Source organism: Homalodisca vitripennis, chromosome 7, assembly GCF_021130785.1.
Source record: "Homalodisca vitripennis isolate AUS2020 chromosome 7, UT_GWSS_2.1, whole genome shotgun sequence".
NCBI lineage: Eukaryota > Metazoa > Arthropoda > Insecta > Hemiptera > Cicadellidae > Homalodisca > Homalodisca vitripennis.
Window position 1 is genome coordinate 39,602,438 of NC_060213.1, and position 21,833 is coordinate 39,624,270.

General features: G+C 44.2%; 1 protein-coding gene across 1 annotated transcript; it reads right to left on the reverse strand.

The window, feature by feature from the left end:
- Positions 1-15,117: 15,117 nt before the first annotated feature.
- On the reverse strand, positions 15,118-15,730 carry LOC124366688 (histone-lysine N-methyltransferase, H3 lysine-79 specific-like). The gene is made up of 2 exons (XM_046823287.1): positions 15,522-15,730; positions 15,118-15,451 (listed from the first exon to the last, which is right to left on the reverse strand). Exons 1-2 carry the CDS (start codon positions 15,728-15,730, stop codon positions 15,118-15,120), a joined length of 543 nt encoding a protein of 180 aa, XP_046679243.1.
- Positions 15,731-21,833: the final 6,103 nt, after the last annotated feature.

A 21,833-nucleotide genomic window follows, 5' to 3' on the forward strand; every position in this document is an offset into this window, starting at 1 on the left:
TCAACACCAGGTACGCCAAGAAGATGCCTTTTCCTAACCGAATCAGGACCAGGAGCCGAACCGGGCCTCATGCCCCTTATTCGAGCCTTGACCTCTCGCGAAGAAACTGGGTCAATCCAGTGAGCCTCATTGCCAGGAGGCGGATTAAATCGACATAAACCAGGAGAGTCCCACAGGGCAGAGTAAACCCCCCTGATCTCTTCAGCAGGCGGACTGGGCGAGTCAGCCAGGGAACAGACCGGAAGCCCGGCCCTAGCACACTCGGCCAGCCTAGCTGGACATGTCCGATAAAACTCTTGAGTACACGCATATATCCGCCTTCTGATGACATCCCTAGTGCGTACACGCCTAACCGGGCGACGCCGAACAGGCGCCTGATCAGACTCAGTGAGTGATCTGCTGATTCTATCAACAAAGGAGTCGATCCACTCCAAGTCCGGAGAAACCACCGAAGACCACTGCTCCCTGAGTTCCAGAGCCAACTCGTGAGTCGGCTCCTCCCTCAGCCAGAACTCCCTAATGCCAGTGCACAAGCTCCTATTAATATCCTTACCCCCAATCCCAGGGACGACCCCGTCACCAGGGAGGCCCACAGGACCAGGGGGAGGCACCTGAACATCGGCCACTCCTCCAACACGGCTCGGACCAATATCAGGCTGATCACCAGCCCTCAACCGACCAGACCGCACCAGAGAGGCAACCTTGTCTCTAATCTGTTTGATAGACCTACCAGGGAAAATTAGGATGAGTGCAGCAGCGTAGCGACCAAGCGGTGGAGCACCCCCTAACACTTGAATTAAGCGCAAAGCATCATCTTCCGACTATTCATATGGTCCCAAAGGCCGATCTGGGCGTTGTGGAGGCGCCATTCTCTCAACATTCCTAACCGCGGGATGCCGGTGCCGCTTATGCTGCGACAGGCCAATTTGAGAAGAAAAACTCTTACCGCACTCGGTACAAAAGAAATCTCCATCGGCGACCTCCACAGGACCCCTGCACCGACCCAGATAGCAAATAGATGCGTGGACGCCACTAAACGTGCGCGAGCAGTTCCCACACCGGAAAATGACGGGAACCCCAGGATGCAGCTCAGCATAGTGCTTTGCAATCAACCCGGGCCGCTCAAACCAGTGAAGACAACTACCACACGCAGAAGGTCTCCAAATATCAACGAAAACATCATAACCATCAACCAACTCAGCAAGAGTCCCTGGTCCACCAGCAACTAAATCCCTAACGGGTTCAACCATAGTTGATTCTCTTCATCATTGCGTCCACTCCCCGAAGAAAAGAATCGCAGTCACCAGATCCAGGAGCATGATCATGGCGAAGCCGCCTAGTCTTACACGGGACACAAATTGCTGGCTTCGCCTTATTAGGGCAAGCATCATGAGAATTACCTTCCCCCCACAATGGCTGCATACCTACTTGCCCTTACAGAATTTGGAGACATGAACAAATTCTTGACACTTGAAGCACCGCGATAGCCCAACAAAATCCTCGACCTTGCAGGAATACCACGATACAAAAAGCCTACCCTCATCAACCAGAGTTTTGCGGACAGAGGGAGAGACCTCAACAACGAAATGGTGCTTCGGCCCACCCCTCTTGCCCTTCTTGAAGATTGGCCTAAACTCCCTTTTGAACTGTTCCAGGGCAACACCACCAGCTATCTCATTCTGGTCAAAGACCGCAGATACGAAATCCTCATCAGATAAAGAGCTGTCAACATCATAAACAATAAGACGTGGCGCAACCTTGGCGCTATCCGAGACGTTCAGACCCTTGTCACCCAGCGCCCTATTTTTCTTGATCTTGGAGACGGTCTCCCAGTCGCGCGCCTCCAGTGCCATTCTTCCGTCTCCAGCAGCCCTCAAATTACGTATTTTAAGGCCCTCGGCTACCGGGTTGAGGGAGGCAAGGACATCCTTGCGGATGTCCTCAACTGCCCTCTTCCCCACAGCCGGCTTGATGAAAATGGTGGGGTTGACGGCATTAGGGAGATCCTTAGGCAGACCCCTCACAGTGACCACCTCAGAAGGTAAAGACTTGACCACCTCAGACCACTTAGGAGCTTTTTCCACAATAACTTCCCCCCACAGAAGACTTCAGCACCTCACTGAACCCCCCATCACGCTCAGATAAGAATCGCTGGATTGATGATCGCTCGTCAACTCTGCCGCGGTAGTATGCCACATCCTGCTGCTGCTTCGCAACCTCCCTCTCCAGCTCCAGGATAGTATCCCTAATCGTAGAGACATTAGCTTTGCTCATCTTGGACGTGTTGAGCTCCAGAACCCCCAAAGCCTCTCTCATCATCGCCTCCAACCTGTCGCCCCCCCCCCGACTGCGCTTCTTCTGGGCTCCAGCAGCAATCTCCTCATCCCCTCTTTGCTGCTTAGACGTCACCGAAGCCACACTGTCGCTGGATCCAGCTCTAGACAGCGGAGCAGGAAAAGACGGAAATGCCGGAGGATGGTCGCTAACCGGTGTCGTTGGTGTTGATCCAGGCGGCGTCCTCCTCAAGATTGAATTGAAAACCCCCAAATCTAATAGATGACAGAAAAAATTTACAGAACAGTTTCCCAAAAGGGGAAACCATAAAGTTATCCCCAGAAGGAGGAATAACCTGACAAAAAGTAAGAAAAACTAACCTTTAATTCAATAAAAAAGAAATGCTCACCCAAATTCACCCAGGCAACCGAGCACCACGGAACAAACACAAGAACCACCCACACACACTACACTTGGATACTGCAGTTGCAGAATCCTCGCGTAAATTCGCACAAACGCACAAACGCGAGTTAAGTGAAATAAGTACGGAGCGACACAAAAACACGTCTATCCGCCACGGCATCTACGGAGCAACTGGGCAGAAATCACATTGTGTCAACACCCGTGGGGTCCATCGCAATGCTTTTTTTTAATTAGACAGTCTTATTCCCCTGGTCCGTGCCAGTTCTGAGTTGATCGTTGAACGGCGGCCGCGGAGACAGGAGGCCCGTCCACGCCGGCCGCACCGGCGCCCCCCGGAGGGGACTGACCCGATACGGACCCGCACGCGACCAGACAGCCAACGCCTGACAGCAAGGAAGATCCGGGCACAAGTACCGTCATCCTGGTGCGCTCAAGCTTGCGGCCGGCCCGGACGCCCGATAAACGGTGGCGGTCCGACACCTGCGTTCCATACCGTCCGACGATCGGTCGGCCGACCCGGGGTCCGGGAGAACGGTACGGCAGAAGCTTTCCCGCGTCCCGGGTTACCGGCGGGGCCGTCGACCGCCGTCCAACGGGTCGCGACCTCCTACTGAGGGAGAAGTGCGGCCCACCGCGGCTGGCATAACCCCCGCGGCGCCGAGTAATCACCGAGACGACCCCGCAACGACTTGCGCCGTGCAGGCGTACGGTCCCATCTGACCCCGCGGGGGCCGACTCATGTGAGAAAGCGTGAATCTCCCCTTTCGGTGTTTAAAGTCTTTTCCGTTTACCCCTGAACGGTTTCACGTACTCTTGAACTCTCTCTTCAAAGTTCATTTCAACTTTCCCTCATGGTACTTGTTTTCTATCGGTCTCGTGGTCATATTTGGCCTTAGATGGAGGTTACCACCTGCTTAGGGCTGCACTCTCAAGCAACCCGACTCTAAGGAGAGACCCACCCGACGCCGGCGACCGTCCTACGGGCCTGGCACACTCTACGGGCAGTGGTCCTATTCAAGATGGACTTGGACTGGCCCGCCGAACACCGGGTTACTTGGCACCACATTTCCCGGCCGGTGCAGCCGGTGGGATTCGGTGCTGGGCTGTTCCCGGTTCGCTCGCAGCTACTGAGAGAAGCCTTGTTAGTTTCTTTTCCACCGCTTAATAATATGCTTAAATTCAGCGGGTAGACCCACCTGATCTGAGGTTGCAATCAGAGAAAAATTTATACACTTGCGTGTTCACCCGCTCGCGGACACGCTCTCCGGAAAGAGCGAGCCGATAACGACGTGCGGCGGGACTGGAGCCGTGCCTTTCGCGCGGCTCGCAGCTAGAACAGAGTGTTTTGCGTGCCGCCCGTCTATCTCGGTACTGTAAAAACACGGCTGTTACGGTCCATTTACGACCGCTGTGCCCGGGAGCCTGGAGAGGACGGGTTGCCGTTACCACAATCGCGACAACACCGTCTCTGTCGGCGGCAATTTTCGGACCGTCACGCCCGACTCACCCTGTGTGACATCCAGCCAGCCACACAGCGGGAGAGTTGGACGCTTGATCGTGGGACACCGCGACACGGACACCGTCCCCCACCGAGCCGATACCCTCCACGTGAGCGGTAACAGAACACGGTGGTGGGAAGGGCCGCGGCAACGGCGCCCTTTTCCCGGGCCGGAATCCACCAAAATTCCTGACCCGGTATGGAGACTGGAGGGCCGGTCTGGTGACATCCACTCGCAGCAAGTCATGAGGTTACAGGCCTCACGAGCAAAACACACGTGATCTGCCACAAGACGCATCGCTCGGGTGAGCGATAACGATGTGCGGCGCTGCCCCGGTCCAGCACGCCTCAGAGCCTAAGTGCCGAAAACCGTCTCGGGACACGCCCTTGGATGTCCGCGTCCAGATACCGTAGGCCGAAACCGCGTAAAACTGGTCTGCAATTGGTTAGCCCGGTCTGGATAGGTGGACGGATAGTGTCGCCTATTTTCGGTTATTAGATACGGTGTTCCTCGGGAAGGGCTACACCCCGACCCGATACTTACCGCCAACCGTGGTATTGTGGGGAGTTGCCCCGACCCACTGTGCTCCCAGCCATTTAATGGGCCTCGGGACCGCCACGTGCGGCAGGCCAAAGCTTGAATGGCAAGTACAAGGGGAACCACATTGGAGACGGGATGCCGGCAACGCACGCTCTTGCGCTCACCATCCTGTGACGCCTTCATCGCGTACGCTGCATGACACTGTGCGGGGTTCGGTCCAGGCCGATCTCCACGGGGCTAGTCGCGCCAGCCACTATTGACGCCAGGTGAAGTTGCGCCTTCATCGCGACTGCCGAATGTGCCCGTGTGGAGTTGGACGACCTGCCGTCCCCTCGCGTACCGGCAAATCCGTCGCCCCCACAACCGGGGTACGGGATACGCTGTATTCCATGGCAAGCGGAATGCGCTCTGTAATACGAGATTACTACGAGCAGGGCGTTGGGCCTGGGGCGACTTGTCACTACTGGATGGAATTAAATGGGCAACCGGACCAGCCACGTGCGGTTACCGGGGCTTGAATTCACGTCGTAGCGTCCAGGGGACGCCCTCAGGCCGGGGATATTTTTGTTGTTGTTGCACAACTAGTGAGCGATAGAGAACGAATCTCGCTTAATCATCGGCCTAAGCCTCATGTGTGCGGATCTCTCTTTCAGCTCGCCAACTCGTGACTGCAGCCGAGCGCGCCCGTTGCAACCGTGGGACACCGTCACGGCCGGGCGCGCGTCTCGACACAACTCGTGTGTGAAGTGCATCAGTTCGGCCCTCGGGCCTGTTGAACTGTGCCAGCAGGATAGTGGTTGCCAAGCACTCCCTGAAGCAGTGCCACCCCCACTGCCGCTCTTTACAAAGCAACTCTCGGCGATGCCGGATTTTTATTTATTTATTATCAGCCCGCCATCTCGTGACTGCGACCGTGTGTAGACACGACTTGTTTGTAAGGTGCATTAGTTCGGCCCGCGGGCCCATTGAACTGTGCCAGCAGGGTAGTGGTTGCCAAGCACTCCCTGAAGCAGTGCCACCCTCACTGCCGCTCTTTACAGAGCAAATCTCGGCGATGCCGGATTTTTATTTATTTATTATCGGCCCGCCATCTCATGACTGCGACCGTGTGTACACACAACTAGTTTGTAACGTGCATCAGTTCGGACCGCGGGCCCGTTGAACTGTGCCAGCAGGGTAGTGGTTGCCAAGCACTCCCTGAAGCAGTGCTATCATTCACTGCCGCTCTTTACAAGAGCAAATGTGTCGGCCCTCCATCTCGTGACTGCGACCGTGAAAACACAACTCGTGTGCCGGAGAAGATCAGCTACGCCGGATCTTTGTTTTTGCGGGGCAGTGCTCGCCCAGACACTCCCCTGGGTAGTGGTTGCCAAGCACTCCCATTCTGCGCGGCCTCTCTCGGCTCGTCAGTGGTGTTTGTGCACCTCAGTGCCACATAACACGTTAATGGTCCTTCCGCAGGTTCACCTACGGAAACCTTGATACGTCTTTTTTTTCCTCTAAATGATCAAGTTTGGTCATCTTTCCGGCGCACCAGTCCGAAGACCTCACTAAATCATTCAATCAGTAGTAACGACGGGCGGTGTGTACAAAGTGCAGGGACGTAATCAACGCGAGCTTATGACTCGCGCTTACTGGAAATTCCTCGTTCATGGGGAACAATTGCAAGCCCCAATCCCTAGCACGAAGGAGGTTCAACGGGTTACCCGGGCCTTTCGGCCGGGGAAGACACGCTGATTCCTTCAGTGTAGCGCGCGTGCGGCCCAGGACATCTAGGGCATCACAGACCTGTTATTGCTCAGTCTCGTGCGGCTAGAAGCCGCCTGTCCCTCTAAGAAGAATTTAATTCGCCGGTAGCACTATTGTGGATACCGGAGACGCCTAGTTAGCAGGCTAGGGTCTCCTTCGTTATCGGAATTAACCAGACAAATCGCTCCACCAACTAAGAACGGCCATGCACCACCACCCACCGAATCAAGAAAGAGCTATCAATCTGTCAATCCTTCCGGTGTCCGGACCTGGTGAGGTTTCCCATGTTGAGTCAAATTAAGCCGCAGGCTCCACTCCTGGTGATGCCCTTCCGTCAATTCCTTAAGTATGGTTGCAAGCTGAAACTTTGCAACTATACTTCCCCCGGAACCCAAAAGCTTTGGTTTCCCGGAAGCTGCCCGCTGAGTCATCGGAGGAACTTCGGCGGATCGCTGGCTGGCATCGTTTATGGTTAGAACTAGGGTGGTATCTGATCGCCCTCGAACCTCTAACTTTCGTTCTTGATCAACGAGGACATACTTGGCAAATGCTTTCGCTTAGGTACGTCTTGCGACGATCCAAGAATTTCACCTCTAACGTCGCAATACGAATGCCCCCGCCTGTCCCTATTAATCATTACTTCGGAATCTTAAAACCAACAAAATAGAACTAAAGTCCTATTCCATTATTCCATGCACACAGTATTCAGACAGAAATCAGCCTGCTTTAAGCACTCTAATTTGTTCAAAGTAAACGTGCCGGCCCACCTCGACACTCAGTCAAGAGCACCGCGGCGGGATTGAATCGGCGGCCGGAACCCTCGGGATGCTTTAGGCGGACCCTATACACCGCCGGGAGCCCGAACCGCCACCGGCAGGACGACCCACAGGACATGTCAGTTAACTCTGCGAGCGATGAACCGACATCGTAAGACACAGATACAACTACGAGTTTTTGAACCGCAACAACATTAATATACGCTATTGGTGCTGGAATTACCGCGGCTGCTGGCACCAGACTTGCCCTCCAATTGGTACTCGTTAAACGATTTAAAGTGTACTCATTCCGATTACGGGGCCTCGGATGAGTCCCGTATCGTTATTTTTCGTCACTACCTCCCCTTGCCGGGAGTTAGTAATTTGCGCGCCTGCTGCCTTCCTTGGATGTGGTAGCCGTTTCTCAGGCTCCCTCTGCGGAATCGAACCCTGATTCCCCATTATACGTTACAACCATGGTAGGCGCAGAATCTACCATCGACTGTTGATAAGTCAGACATTTGAAAGATGCGTCGCTGGTACGAGGACCGTGCGATCAGCTGAAAGTTATTCAGAGTCACCAAGAAGTGCGAGGCTGGTGCCCCGATTGGTTTTGATCTAATAAAAGCGTCCCTTTCATCTCTGGTCGGGATTCTGATTGCAAGTTATAGCTCTAGAATTACCACAGTTATCCAAGTAATGGATTGTACGATCCAAGGAACCATAACTGACTTAATGAGCCTTTTGCGGTTTCGCCTTAATGTGGCTTGTACTGAGACTTGCAATGGCTTCAGAATCAGAATCAGAATCAGAATCAAGAAATAATTTATTTCGTTAATAACATAAAGTTACATGAAATAAGTCATAGATAAAATAGTACGTATATAAATATAACAATAACAATTAAATAAAATCAACAATCAAATAGTCAACATAGGTTATTTTTCACATGTTTGTGCAAATATGACAGGAATTCTTGAACAGAATATGGGCATTTTTCAAGCCAAAATAGTTTTAATGTTTTTTAGAAAAATTTTGTGAGCTGGTTATGTTTTTCAGGTGCCGAGGCAGCGCGTTATAGAGCCGTAGAGCTGAATATTGCATGCCCCTTTCGAAAATTGTCAATCTATGGATCGGGTAGACCATATTACCCCTGTGGCGGGTATCGTACTGATGATTAAAAGTGTTCTCTGCAAAAAGATGTGGGTTATTTTTTGAAGAAAGTCAAAACTTCAAAGTATATAGATGCTTGGAAGAGTGAGGAGATTCAGTTGCTGAAAAAAGGCTTACAGTGAGCACGATTACCTGCTGCAGACATAATGCGAACAATTCTTTTTTGGAATCTAAAATACCCTTAAAATTTCACTAGAAGATCCCCAGAATCCAATAGCATATTTTCAGTCTACTGTATACATAAGCATAGTAAATTTGAACGATAGTTTCTTTACCAACTGCAGGCATTAAAAACTCGAAAAGCAAAGGTAATTGAAGACAGCTTTGAGCATAGCGTATCTATATGTTTAGACCAGTTGAGCTTGTAATCAATGACAACACCAAGAAGAGAGGCAGACTCTGATGGGTTGATACCATTTACGCTGAAACCCGCTATATCACGAGAAGTTGGTGAGAGAAAACCATGATTTTAAGTTTTTTTCTTCATTCAATAGGAGACCATTTGACTCAAACCACTTATTCAAGCTGACATACGACTGATTCATAATAATTTCGAGGCTGTGAATATCACGACAAGGAAGATAGAGCAGTTTGTGTCATCCGCATAGCAAACAATGTCTGATTTCATATTGGAAGGAAGGTCGTTTATATATATAGAAAATAAAAAAGGACCAAGTACGGAGCCTTGAGGCACTCCTGAGCTGGTCCTCAACCAACCTCTTTGAAGTTGTCCTTTATTTGTTACAGAAACTGTCTGCTTTCTCTCAGAGAGATATGAGGAAAGGAGTGAGAGAGCTGCAACCGTTCAAGCCATATCTTTCAAGTTTACCCAAAAGAAACAGAATGGTTGACACAGTCGAAAGCCTTGGACAGATCACAGTATATCGCACCGACACACTGCGACCCATCCAAGGCTCCCAACACGGCACCAATGACATCATTGACAGCGCTAGAAGTTGAAAACCCTTTTTTCTGAAACCAAACTGAGATGCAGTCAAGAGAGTATTAGAGTCAAAGTAACATTGAAGTCTTGCCAGAATGATCATCTCAAACACCTTAGCAAAAGAAGAGAGCAGACTGATTGGCCTGTAATTAGAAATCTCAGTTTTTTTGGCCTTTTTTATGGATTGGACGTATGACAGACAGCTTTAGATTTTCTGGAAAAATTCCCTCAGAAAAAGATCGATTAATTATGTGTACCAGAGGAAAAGCTATAAGATATGCGCACTTCTTAAGAACTTCAGATGTAACCCCATCCCACCCACTCGACTTCGAGTTTCCCAGCTTTGAAATCGAGCTTAGAACCTCAGCCATAGTGGTTGGTTCAAACAAGAAGGTTTATCTAATTGTTGAAGAGCTGGGACATTTGCAACATACTCGAGAGCCGAATCAAAAGAAGCCAGCTGTGATAGTTGATTACCAACTGAAACAAAAATATTCGTTAAACTTTCTTTCTACATCAGCTTGGGTTCTGATAGCTACATCACCATCGGTGAGGATAATAGGTTGTTTGAAGATTTTGAATTACCAAGCTCATCATTCACAACTTTCCAAGTAATGCTTAATCTTTGACACAAGCATATGACTACTGGCAGGATCAACCAGGGAGCAGCGGATATACTCGATATCTCGTCTGCGCGGCATTAACACAGATGCCGTACTCGCACGGGCGGAGCGAGCGCGCGGACAAGCCGCAGCTCGACCGCCCGAGAGTTGTGAGATAGTGGAAGCCGCTTGGTTCGGGTCAGCCCCGCTAACGCGCCGCGCCGTAGGGAGAACGCCACGAGGAGTAAACCACGCCGAAACGTGGCCCCGTCACGGACCTACGCGCCACGACGCGCGCGCCACTGCCCGGGCGACTCATGATGACGATTATGTCGGTACTCGGTGCGAACACCGGTCCGAAAATCATTTTATCGAGCTTCATTTAAACTCACTTCAGGGTTTCCGGTCTGCGACCGGTAGCCCTATTTCTTGGCTAGAACACGCAGTTCGTTTTGCTTACGCCCATTGAGGCGAAGTGTTTACCATTAGAGAGTCGGCACGGCCCGAGAAAGTCGCTGGCGGGACCGTAAGGCGGGACCGCCGCAGTCGAGCTACTGGAGCCGCCCGGGAGTTTGCGCCGCGTGTGAGCTGCGTACCGGTGGTCACGGAGGACCGTCGGCGGGCTCGCGGCAATGCTGTGAATCGAGGACAAGCCTCGAGATCGGTAGCGGCCACCTGCCGCCCAGACTGATTTTCGGGTCGGCTATTTCAAATCCCGGTAAAAACCGGTAAAAAGCCAAAAATTCGATAAAAATGGCTAAAAAACCATTTTTTAATATGTTGTACAGGACCTTACTGTACTTTGGGAAGGTTTTGGCTACTTTTTATTTTTCACTCTCAGGAAACCACCACCTTCCTATAAGAGTACTGGAATTTCCATGTGACTTTCCTGTGGAACGTCTCGCAAAAACTCCAGGTGCATATCGGTAAAAATTTTTTTGTTATAATTTTTATAAAATAACCTCAGATTATTGTATATTGCAAGGTTTAAAGTATAAAAAAGCACTTGGCGATTTCTCGAAAACAAAATTATTTACCGAGATACGGGCGTTCAAAGAAAGTTTGGACTTAGAAAAAAGTCGGGACTTTGAAAATTTTCCGGAGGTTCATATCCAATTCCAATTCTTCTAGCCACCCTCCTGAAGACCTCAAAGATGTCTTCGTCCTCCACAAAGCTGTTCCTCATCCATGGGAGTCCCTTCTCCCTAGCCTTGCTCCTCAACTCCTCTCTCTCATCTTCATAAATTTCACACTCCAGCAGGACGTGTTCTGCTGTTTCTCTCTGCCCGCACTGCCGGCATTGATCCTCCACACTCAGACCGAAGCCTGCCAGCTTCGCGGCAAAATTGCCGTGTCCCGTTAGGAATTGGCTTAGGTAGTGGTCCAGCTCTACTCTCAATTCCTGTCTCTTCTTTATATCTTCCCAAAACGCATAGGTTTCTCTTCCCTTGATCGTCTCCATCCACCTTCTCTGCCATCTTTCAGCCGATTCTTCTTTCCTTCTTTCTACTGCCTCCTTCTTCTCCACTCCTCCCTCTACATCTCTTCTCACCGCCATCTTTTCCTGAAATAACAAGTCCCATGGCATTTCTGCCGCCAGCACCCTTATAGCCTCATGCGACACTGTCGCATAGGCTAACGTCATCCCAAGCAGCAAGGTCCTCTGTGCTGACATGAGCTTCCTCCTAGCTCCCATGTCCTTTAGGGCTTCTCCCCACACCTCACAGCCATCAAAATAATGGGCACAATCACACTTCTGTAAACCGCCCCAAGCATACCACAGCCGACACCGCCATTTGCCCTTGCTAGCCTCCTAAATTTCAAGAAGATAACCTTAATCCTATGTACCAGATCCTTCACATGCTTCTGGTAACTCAAGCCTGTAGTTATCTTCAATCCGAGATATTTACACTCACCCACGCACTTCAAACTTCCTTCTCCCACTCTCACCACAGGCATCCTCTCCCGGTCCAGCTTGCCCTTCAGAAGCATACAAACTGTTTTTCTCCTTATAGATTTTTAGCTTCCTTGCCTCACACCAATCCATTACCGACATCGACACTTCTGAAGCTCTCGCCTCCAGCCTCGTTCTACTTCCTCCTCCTACAAGCACCAAGCAATCATCAGCATAAGCTAACGTCCTTGTATTTTCTCCAAGCTCCAGGCGAAGCACTCCTTCAAAAAGAACACACCATAGCAGGTGCCCCAGCACCGACCCCTGCGGACATCCCCTCGTCACCTCCTTCCATCCTTCAGAGCCGCCAACTCTTATCCTATCAACTCTCCCTCGAAAGTAATCTCTCACGAGCCCCCATATGTTTCTCGGGCACTCCCATTCCCGTAACACCTTCATTATCTCCGGCCACCAAGCACCGTCAAAGGCACCGGATATATCCATAAAAATACCAAGCACGTATTTCTGGTTCAGATCCTCCACTGACTCTTCCATCTTTTTTAGGGCATCCACCGTACCACGTCCTTCCTGGAAACCATACTGGTTTTCTCCAATTCTTCCATTTCTTCGCAGAAAAATCTCTCAATCTCTTCTCGATCAGTCTTTCCATTACTTTCCCCATCACAGGTAACAATGTCACAGGTCTATAACTTTTAGGATTCTTTCTATCCTTATCTTCCGCCTTGAGGAATACCTTGATCAATCCTTCCTTCCATCTACCAGGGATTCTGCCTTCTCTTAAAACTCTAATGGCTCCCTTCTTCACTTTTTCACATATAACATCCTTCACAGCCTTAACCATCTCTCCTTTAATGCCATCAAGACCGGGCGCTTTCCCATTCTTTATTCTTTTGATTGCCCACTCTATCTCTCCCATCTCGAATTCTTCTTCATCTTCACCTTCTCCTTCTCTCTTCATCTCATCTCTCACTATTGCATGATCGATCGTGTCTTCTTCCACCTCATCATCAGGTACCAGCACTCGCAAAAACTCCCGCAAGGATTCATCTATGGAGCACGTCAATTCTCCATTTGGCCGCCTTAGCCCTCCCAAGAGAACATCACTTTTAAGTTTGCCTGCTATGACCCGGTAGGCGTGACCCCACGGGTTTTCCTCTCCTTCTCTTAATCTTCTTTCCCAGTAATCTTTCTTTGCCTTCTTTATCTCCTTCACGTATTGCCTTCTCACCTCTATGTACATCCTTCTGTTCTCATCATCTCTTCTTCTTCTCCATCTTTGCAGTCTAGACCGCATTATTCTCTTAATTTCGTCTAGCTCTTCCGTCCACCACGGACACCTTCTGTCTCTCCTGTCTAGCCTTGGTATAGACTCCTTAGCCGCTTTTAAGAGGCTCTCTTCCAATCTTCGAAATGTCTCTTCCCCGGTCTCTCCTTCATCTTCCCCTTCTCTCCATATCCTTCTCTCTCGTACCATCATGGCCTTAAACCTTCTCCAGTTAGCTCTTCTCAGGTTCGAAGAAAACCTTTCATCTATCTCTTCGCCTTCTGCGTCTCCTTCACTTTCTTATCTTATTTCAGTCACGATCATCCTATGATCACTTATTAACTCCTCCTTCATCTTCCAGCTTCTTATCTTCTCCCTCACATCTCCTGTTAAGAGGGTCAGGTCTATATTTGAGGTGCCGCCTCTCGAATCTTCAAAAGTTGTCCATTCACTCACTTCGTTAATGATGTCCAATCCTTCGGCAAATACCATCTCTTCAACTTGCTCCCCTCTCTCATCCGTCTCTCCTGCTACCACGTCCTTGACTTTGCATTAAAGTCTCCCGCAATTATGGTTCTTCTCCCACCTTTTCTTCTCAAGACTCTTGCAATCTTTCTTCCTTCATTTCTTAATTCTCCTTGTCTTTTACAATAGATACTTAATATGGTCAGCTCCCTTCTACTCTTCCTTATATCAACAGTCACACAGCATCCATCAGACTCTTGGTCCATTATAATAGCTTCCGTCTCTTCATCTAAAATTACAACCGCCGCCCAAATTTGTTCTCTTCCTAAGTCTCTATCGTAGTAGCATCTTCCATTTACAACATTTATCTTCCCATCTCGTGAGAAGGGTTCCTGTAGGCAAATCAAATTACATCCTTCTTTCCTAGCTCTTTCAATCAATTCTCCTGTAGCTGCCAGTCCTCTTCCACAATTCACCTGGCCGATCCTAATCATAGGCGACCGTTTTCTAGGTATCTCTTCTCTGCTTTCTTATTAATCGGGCATCCTTTCCATCTCACATCGTGATTCAGTTCAACTCTCCCATCTCTTTTGCAATTAACGCACTTCCATGGAGCCTCCTCCTGCACTCTGCAGTCCTTGACATCGTGCTCTTCGTTGCATCTCGGGCATGCCTTCTTGCCCATGCAGTATTTCGCCGCCACATGCCCAAAACGTTGGCACTTATAGCATCTGGGCAAGTCAATGTAATCCTTTACCCTATTAGATGTCCATCCAATGTACAGTCTTTCTCTCCTTCTTAGCAAATTTCGCACCTTCGCACTGCATTCTGCAATCACACTCCCTATCCTTCTTCTTATGTCTCCTTTCCCTTCTTCCCTACGATTTCTTATCTTAAATCCTTCCGTCATCTCCTCCTCAGTCATATCCTCCTTCAGGTTACGCTCATAAATTTCTTACACAATTTCCTCGTCCTTCAGGCTCATCTCTATGTCATAAATCATAATCATAGGTCTCTTTTTATCCGGTGCCTTCACTTCTATACCTTCTCTCCTCATACCTTCATCTTCTACTAATCTCCACTTCTTCTTTAGATGTCACTTCAAGCAAGATTCCATTCTTAACCTTCGTCATCCTTCTCACGTTTATATTTTCTTTCCTAGGGTCTATAAGCTCCTTCAGCTTCTTCCTCACTTCTTCACTCTCCCTTCCTTCTTTCCTTACAAGTACCACATTCGTGGATCTTGCCGGCTCTGCCCTTGTGCCTGTAATTACAGGGGGCCTCTTCTCCTTCATCCTTCGTTCTGTTCTCACAATCTCGGCAAAGGACCTAGCCGTCCCTTCCTCCTGTACTCCTTCTCTGACCTTACTCTCTCCTGACTCTTTCAGGGCTTCTTTAAACATACTAACAATCTCCTTCCGCTCTTCTGGCCTTCCTTCTAGCTTTGCTTTCTCAATCTCAAGCTCCTTCAATTTTTTTTCTCATCATCCCCACCAGCTTATTCAGTTCACTTAATTACACTTTGCTAATCGTTTTGTTTTTGACCTGTCTCTCGGTCCAGCTTTCCATCTTCTTAAGCACATCTTCCATTTTCTTCTGCGGTGTGGGCTCTTCTTCCGGTGTCTCTTCCTCCATCGGTTCTTCTTCTTCTTCTCCTTTTTCTTCACTTTCCTTTCCAGTTCTATTCTTCTTCTTCACCTTCTTAGGGCTTTCTTCTTCTCTTTCCTTTCTCTTCTTACTTTCATCTTCAGTAGCGGTCTCGGACTCTCCTTCAGTGCTCCTTTCTCGTCTTACTTCTCTCCTTGTCCCTACTGGTTGGGGATCTGTCCAAGCTACTCCTTCTATAATGCTGCTCAAGCAGTTTCTTCTCAAATTATACTCTCTCCTTCTCCCTCTTTTCTTTTTCGAGCTTCTCTTGCTTTCTCCTAATTTTCTCCTCCTCTAGTCTCTCCTTTTCAGCCTTCTTTTCATTTTCCTCCTTCTCTCTTCGCTGTCTCTCCCTTTCTGCCTTCACCAATTTCTCCTTCTCTTCAAGCTCTCTCCTTTCTCTCTCCATTCTCTCTCTTTCTCTCTTCTCCTTCTCTCTGTCCTGCTCTCTCCTTTCTTTCTCTCTTTCGTAATCCGACATTTTTGTTCTTCTTTTGTTCCTTTCGAGCTTATTCTACTCTAGATCTCTGGGGTGAGCTCTAGCAACGCAGTTGCTGCACGCCCCCTCTAGTCCGAGCTGAACCCCTGCAGAAAGCACCCGCAGTTCGCGCCCAGCTACGATACTACTAATAAAAGGCGGTACTTACCTCAATTAGCTCGGTTAACAACCGTTTCAGCACTCCATAAAACAATTGTCACCCTATAAATAACTCACACTCTGTAAAGCGGTTAGTTCACACAGCAAACAGTTAGCACCTAATTAAATTAATTAGCTTAAATTGTACTCACCCAGCTTACCAGTATGTTCGGGCAGCACCTGAAACAAAGAAAACAAAAGCACACAAAACAATGTTAAACCCTTTCTTACCTGTATGATGGGTTACATCTAACCTAATTAGCGACTAATCTAACTATATCTACACAGATTTCCTCTGTCCCGCACTAGGCTACTACATGTTCCTCTCTCAGCCGTCCACAGGATTTATAGCAGGAGGCTAGTTCTCCTGACTCACACCTATGTCCGTTGCCCGCCCCCGACCTTGGGGAGCTGGAGGAAAGCACAAGAATACCAAAGTCCACTCTACATTTCTAATAATTCGCTTTCATAGTCACAAGAAACAATTAAAAAAGGCTTTTGTTCTGCTTTAATCACGTCCAAGGCTAGGGCTTTAGTCGCTACCTGGGTATTCTTTCCACAGGAGGAGTTATCCGAAATACTCCTGTGGGCCCCCAGGGGCAGTAGATAGGGACAGAGGTATGGTATAATAACCTTACTAAAGTTCGATTGGGTTTTTAACGTTAAGAATTATGGAAATGTTGACTTAGCTTAAAAATGTCTTAGTAATGTTTGCATCCAGCTAATTGGAAAAATAAAATATAATAGCCATGGCGTTTACTTTAATAGCGTTTGTTCAAAAGTAATGTACGGTTATTTGGTTGCATTTTATATAAAACATATTTTCGCAAACCTGTTACTCGTTACTGGTAATTATAAGTTACTTTTAATGTTCTTGGAACAAATTCTTGGCAGATCTCTGCCGTTCCTACTGCCGAGTAACATCTCGCGCGCCCTGTCCGTAAGTAAAAATTATATATTTGTATTATAAATTAGCCCTATAATAAGAGACATCTAATTTTGAACGTAATATAAAGTTAAATTGTAAATAGTAAAGTATCTTACCTTGGTTGATGTTTTATTTGACAGATTAATATAGATAATAGTGTGTTAATGACCTTCTGATGAGACCACGTTGTCATGGACATTAAGTTGTCTCGATTATTGGCTAAGACCGTCGTGATTTTGCTTTAGGCGAGTTTAACTTCGAGTATCTGATTTCAACTTAGAGTCTTTGATTTTAACTTCGAGTATTTGAGTTTGATTTTAACTATAATTACAAACTTCTAATATAATAAACCTCACTTTGGCGACTACAGCTGAAATGTCGAGCCAAGATGCTGACGCCTGCGCTTGTGAGTTGACAATAACGTAAAGGGAGAACAATTTTAAAGTTTTAAAAAGTAATAAAGTTCGTATACAAATTCCCATAGAAAATTTGATCTATGAAGCCCAACCCGATGATTTCATTTTTTTCTTTATCATTCTACTTGACAGCAACGTGTAAATACATGATTTTATTTTCAACATTTATAAACGGTGATTTTGTGTTTTTTGTCACAATTAAACATATAAGTAAACTTTGCAAATTGGGTATTGATTACTATAACCTCAGCGGTATCCAACTCGATGTGTTTTCCCCCCATTTAGTACAGTATTTTAGAGAATTGGTAGGAGGTAAAAGTCTTAGTAAAGGTTTTTAATAGTTATGATACAAAATGTTTTTTTTTATGAAATAAACCATTTTCTTTCGTAATGCAGTTAATGCAGTCGGTGTTTTGTCTTGGTACTAGTTTACTTAATAATTACTTACTAAAACAACTAAAATCTATCTGAAAATGTACAAAAAAACCTAAACTACTTGTACCATGCTGTTTCAATAGTTTCAAACTAAATTATGTAACCCATTCAAACTTTTTACCTCCTATTTACTGTAAAGTATGATACTGATCAGTATGAAACTACTTTCTAAACATATTTAAACTTTTAACGGTATGTGGGCATCAGAAAGTCATGGAATTATGCTATGAGAGCTTTACCCACACGGCAGCAAACGAAGCTTTCCTGTAGGGTTTGACAGATTTCTCGGTAACAAGATATTGCAAAAGATATTCCGAGAGGTTATAAACTTCTGAGTGTTCAAAGTGCTCGTGTATCAATGACGTTGTTGGATTATTCTCTAAATAATAATGATGTGCTTGTTAAGAAAATAACTTTATAATGTTCTTATATTATTGAGGATTTATTAGCCGATATAAATATTTAAAGTGATAGTAACCAAAAATTTAGAAATGTATTATGTTAAATATTATTATATTCATAACATCTCATTTGATGTTGTTAGAAGATAATTACAAGTTGTTTTTTGTCTACATTGGGCAGACCTGATATTAAAAACATATATAGTATATTTATACAGGTTTAGTGTAATGCGATGTTATTAAGTTCACTTTAAATATGTTTCATAAACTAAATGTGTACAATTTTTAGAAATACGTGCTATAAATAGTTAAAACACGTTTAAATATCAAAACTATATTCACAATCGGTTAGAAGTTATGAGATAAGTAACATTTTTAAAATGTATTCAAGCCATTCTATTAATATAAATATTATGGACTTCCAACGTGTATCAATATTACCAGCTAAGTTAAGATTAATGTCAATTCGTTTTTGTATATAGTAGTGGACAGACAGAAAGTCAGACATAAATCAAATTTGTCCACCCCATTAGGATGTATGCTTCGTTAGCGCTCAGCCAGTAATGCAAAAAGTACGTATTATATTTATGAACAAAGACTGTACCATCTTGGTATTTATGCGACAGCTATTAAGAACATTCTCAATGTATTTTCCCACTTCTATACATTGAAACTTCATGTAAAAAGAAAACTACTATAAGTATACTAAATGAAATTGAGATGATAGAGGGAAATCTTAAAAAAAAAACTAAATATTATTAAATCGTTTTGATATATAAATGCTAAATACAACGATAAATCAGGTCCGGAAAATGTGCTTGGTTTAAAGGACACATGACCAAAGGTCTAGGCGAAATGGGTGTCCTGTGTATTCCTTTTATAGTGTAATATGCAATCACAATAAAGATACGGTTTGGAAATATTGTACTTCCCTCTCATTATGTTTTAATACATATGACACATACTTTAATATTACTGGCTCAATTATTATTTTTGGCCGAAATATTGTATTTTCTTTAAAACTATGAGGGGAGGTTTATCGGTTATCCCATTTTACATAGCGGATTAATGGTTAGCTTCGCACTGTAATTTGAGGAAGGACAGTTCTGGACAAAGCTCCTTCATATAGCTAAAAGTGTCCTCCAGTTCCAGAGGAGCAGGACTAGTCGCCGTGTTTGTAGGAAAATATGTGCCTAGCGTTAATATTAATAAGGCGAACAGTATTATATTAAAAAGCATAATCAATAGTCGTAAAATCCAGTTATGGAATAAAAATATTCTTTCTGTTTTAAATAAATACTAATAATATTTTTCTATTATAAACAAGTAAATATTATTCAGTTGGCATCTACAACAGAATATTATAGATCACTAAATAAAATGTAATGAATCCTGAAACTGAATACTAGAAATATATTAAAATATTATATGTTACCCTCCATTATATTAATTTTAAAACATTTTATAGGCTATACCAATTGTGAATCAAACAAACAATGAATAATCAAATATTTCGCCTATATAGTATTTGTATATACGCGGATTTCATAAATAATACCAATAACTTGTTTTAAGTAAACTTTTTACCAAGTTAGCCTAGGTTACCAATATTAGTTTTAAAATACGAGTATAACGTCTAGTTGTGACGGAGATGAATACTTCTACGTGGAAATATTAGATAACTGGTAAAAAAAATTCATTGAGGGGAAAATCTTACTAAACAAAGCTGCTTTAGTATCTTTGCCCAATACAAGTGGTCACTGAAAGCCTGTTTATTACTGAGGAAGGTGTTAGCTTTGTTAGTTTATCATTGCACTAAAGTTTTACGATTCCTTTGGTAAGAAAACAAGATTATGAGCTTAGTGCTTTTATTACCATTTATTCACTCCATATAGAAAGTATTAGTATTCTTGAATAATTTTCTTCTAAGCCATAACCTCATTATTTAAATACTCTGTTTAAATAAACAACAAATAATGTAATCAGTAATTAACGTTAATAATAAAACCTGTACACATTTACAGACTTATTTATATTAATTTTTATTAAAATATGAGGTATTATTATTGTGAAACTCTTTTTACAATTAACTACTTTTTACAATTAAGTTGATTGTAAAAATAAATAATTAAAATCAATTTGTCATGTGTTTTTTACTACCTTTGTGGCTAAATTTGTTGTATTTAATTTTATGTGAGATCATTGTATATTGTTTAAAAGTCTATCGAATAATACATTATTTGATAGAAAGTCTTTGTCATTTAATAATATATTATGATCAATTTTGGCACTTTTGTAAATTTCAAAATGTTTTAAAGTAGATAATAATAATAATAAACTTAACCTTATTTTGTACCTGAAGATGGAATCAATGATTCAGAAATGTACATCGTGTAAGAAAAATAAAAGTTTAAAAGTGTTAAAAGTTTATTCATATTATGTTATTTATAATTATAATATTTTTTCTAGACTGAATCATTTGTCAGAGTGGAACTAAAAAGAAATGTTTGATATATATAAATCCAATTTAAATTTGAAATTTTATAAGTATGGCCAGCCCAACTTTGCCATAATATTATAAATACTGACCTTACCATACATTCAATTATAGCATAATTAAACTTTTATATTATATGAAAATTAGTAACAAGATTACATTTATATACTTAAAGTTTAAAAACTAATTAAAATCTTCCTACAAAAAAACAACACAACCAGCCCAAAGAAAAGGCTGTATGTTATGTTTTTTGTTTTGCCCTATAGAAACAAAAAAGGTAACAAACGTGTCTGGACAGAATGGGAATAACCGAAAACTAAATCTAACTATAAAGAGTGTGGAAATCTTAGATAAAAATAATTACTAAAATATTAATTAATGCCGAAAATAATCTGCAGTTTAAGTTGTTTACAGCATTCCGATATTGAAAAACGTGCCACGCCGTATTTCATATATGTTATTGCTATCATAATCTTGTACTTATGACTTAATAAAGGATAGAATATTTCCCCTTTGGCTTTATTGCGATGTTTTATCGTTCTTGTTTAATATTTAAAACCTTCTAACGGTGCTATTGGCTTGCAAGAACTTTATAGAATTTTAAGTTGTTGGATGAAAACTGCATGAAAGAGAAAACGAACTTGTGAAATGTGAAGTCTGTTCCTGAAAGTTAGCGAAACCTATCAGAACTATCCATTTGTCTGCTAGTATCATATACTGAAAAAAAAATACCGACATACAGACATAAAATTGGCATGAAGCTGCATTTCTAACAAAGTAATATTGAATTCGATGGTGGTACATATCACTGCACGGGACTAGGTTTAGTGTTGGTGCAATTTTATATTGGGCTTACGTATAACTATGATGGCAACAAGAACTATGAAGTAGAGAATGAATTTGTAATAATTAATTGTTGAATTATTTAATTTAATCAATAATTTATCAATTAAATTATACATTAAGTAATTAATTATTAATTATTATAAATATAAAATAGCAAATATAACAATTTTTTATTTAGGAAAAACCATATTTAATATCACATTTCATATTACACAAAGACGGTTTACCATTTATTTGTCCTCCCTTTAGCAACGTGAGTGGGTGGTGGAGGATTCATATTTTTCCAAAGATATTTACTTCAGTTTTATATGTAAATTATATTTTACGTGTCAAAAAATAATCTAAATATAATTAAAAGTATACATACACCATAATCATTTTTTTCAAAAATATAAAAGTGTAGCGTTGTGATTTACATCAACCT

Bases quoted from the DNA above. Each gene is read 5' to 3' on its own strand.
- LOC124366688 (XM_046823287.1), bottom strand. From the start codon at position 15,730: ATGTCGGATTACGAAAGAGAGAAAGAAAGGAGAGAGCAGGACAGAGAG. The intron at 15,452-15,521 runs GCAAGAGAAGCT...CTGCTTGAGCAG, and splicing joins GAGGAGAAAATTAGGAGAAA to CATTATAGAAGGAGTAGCTT.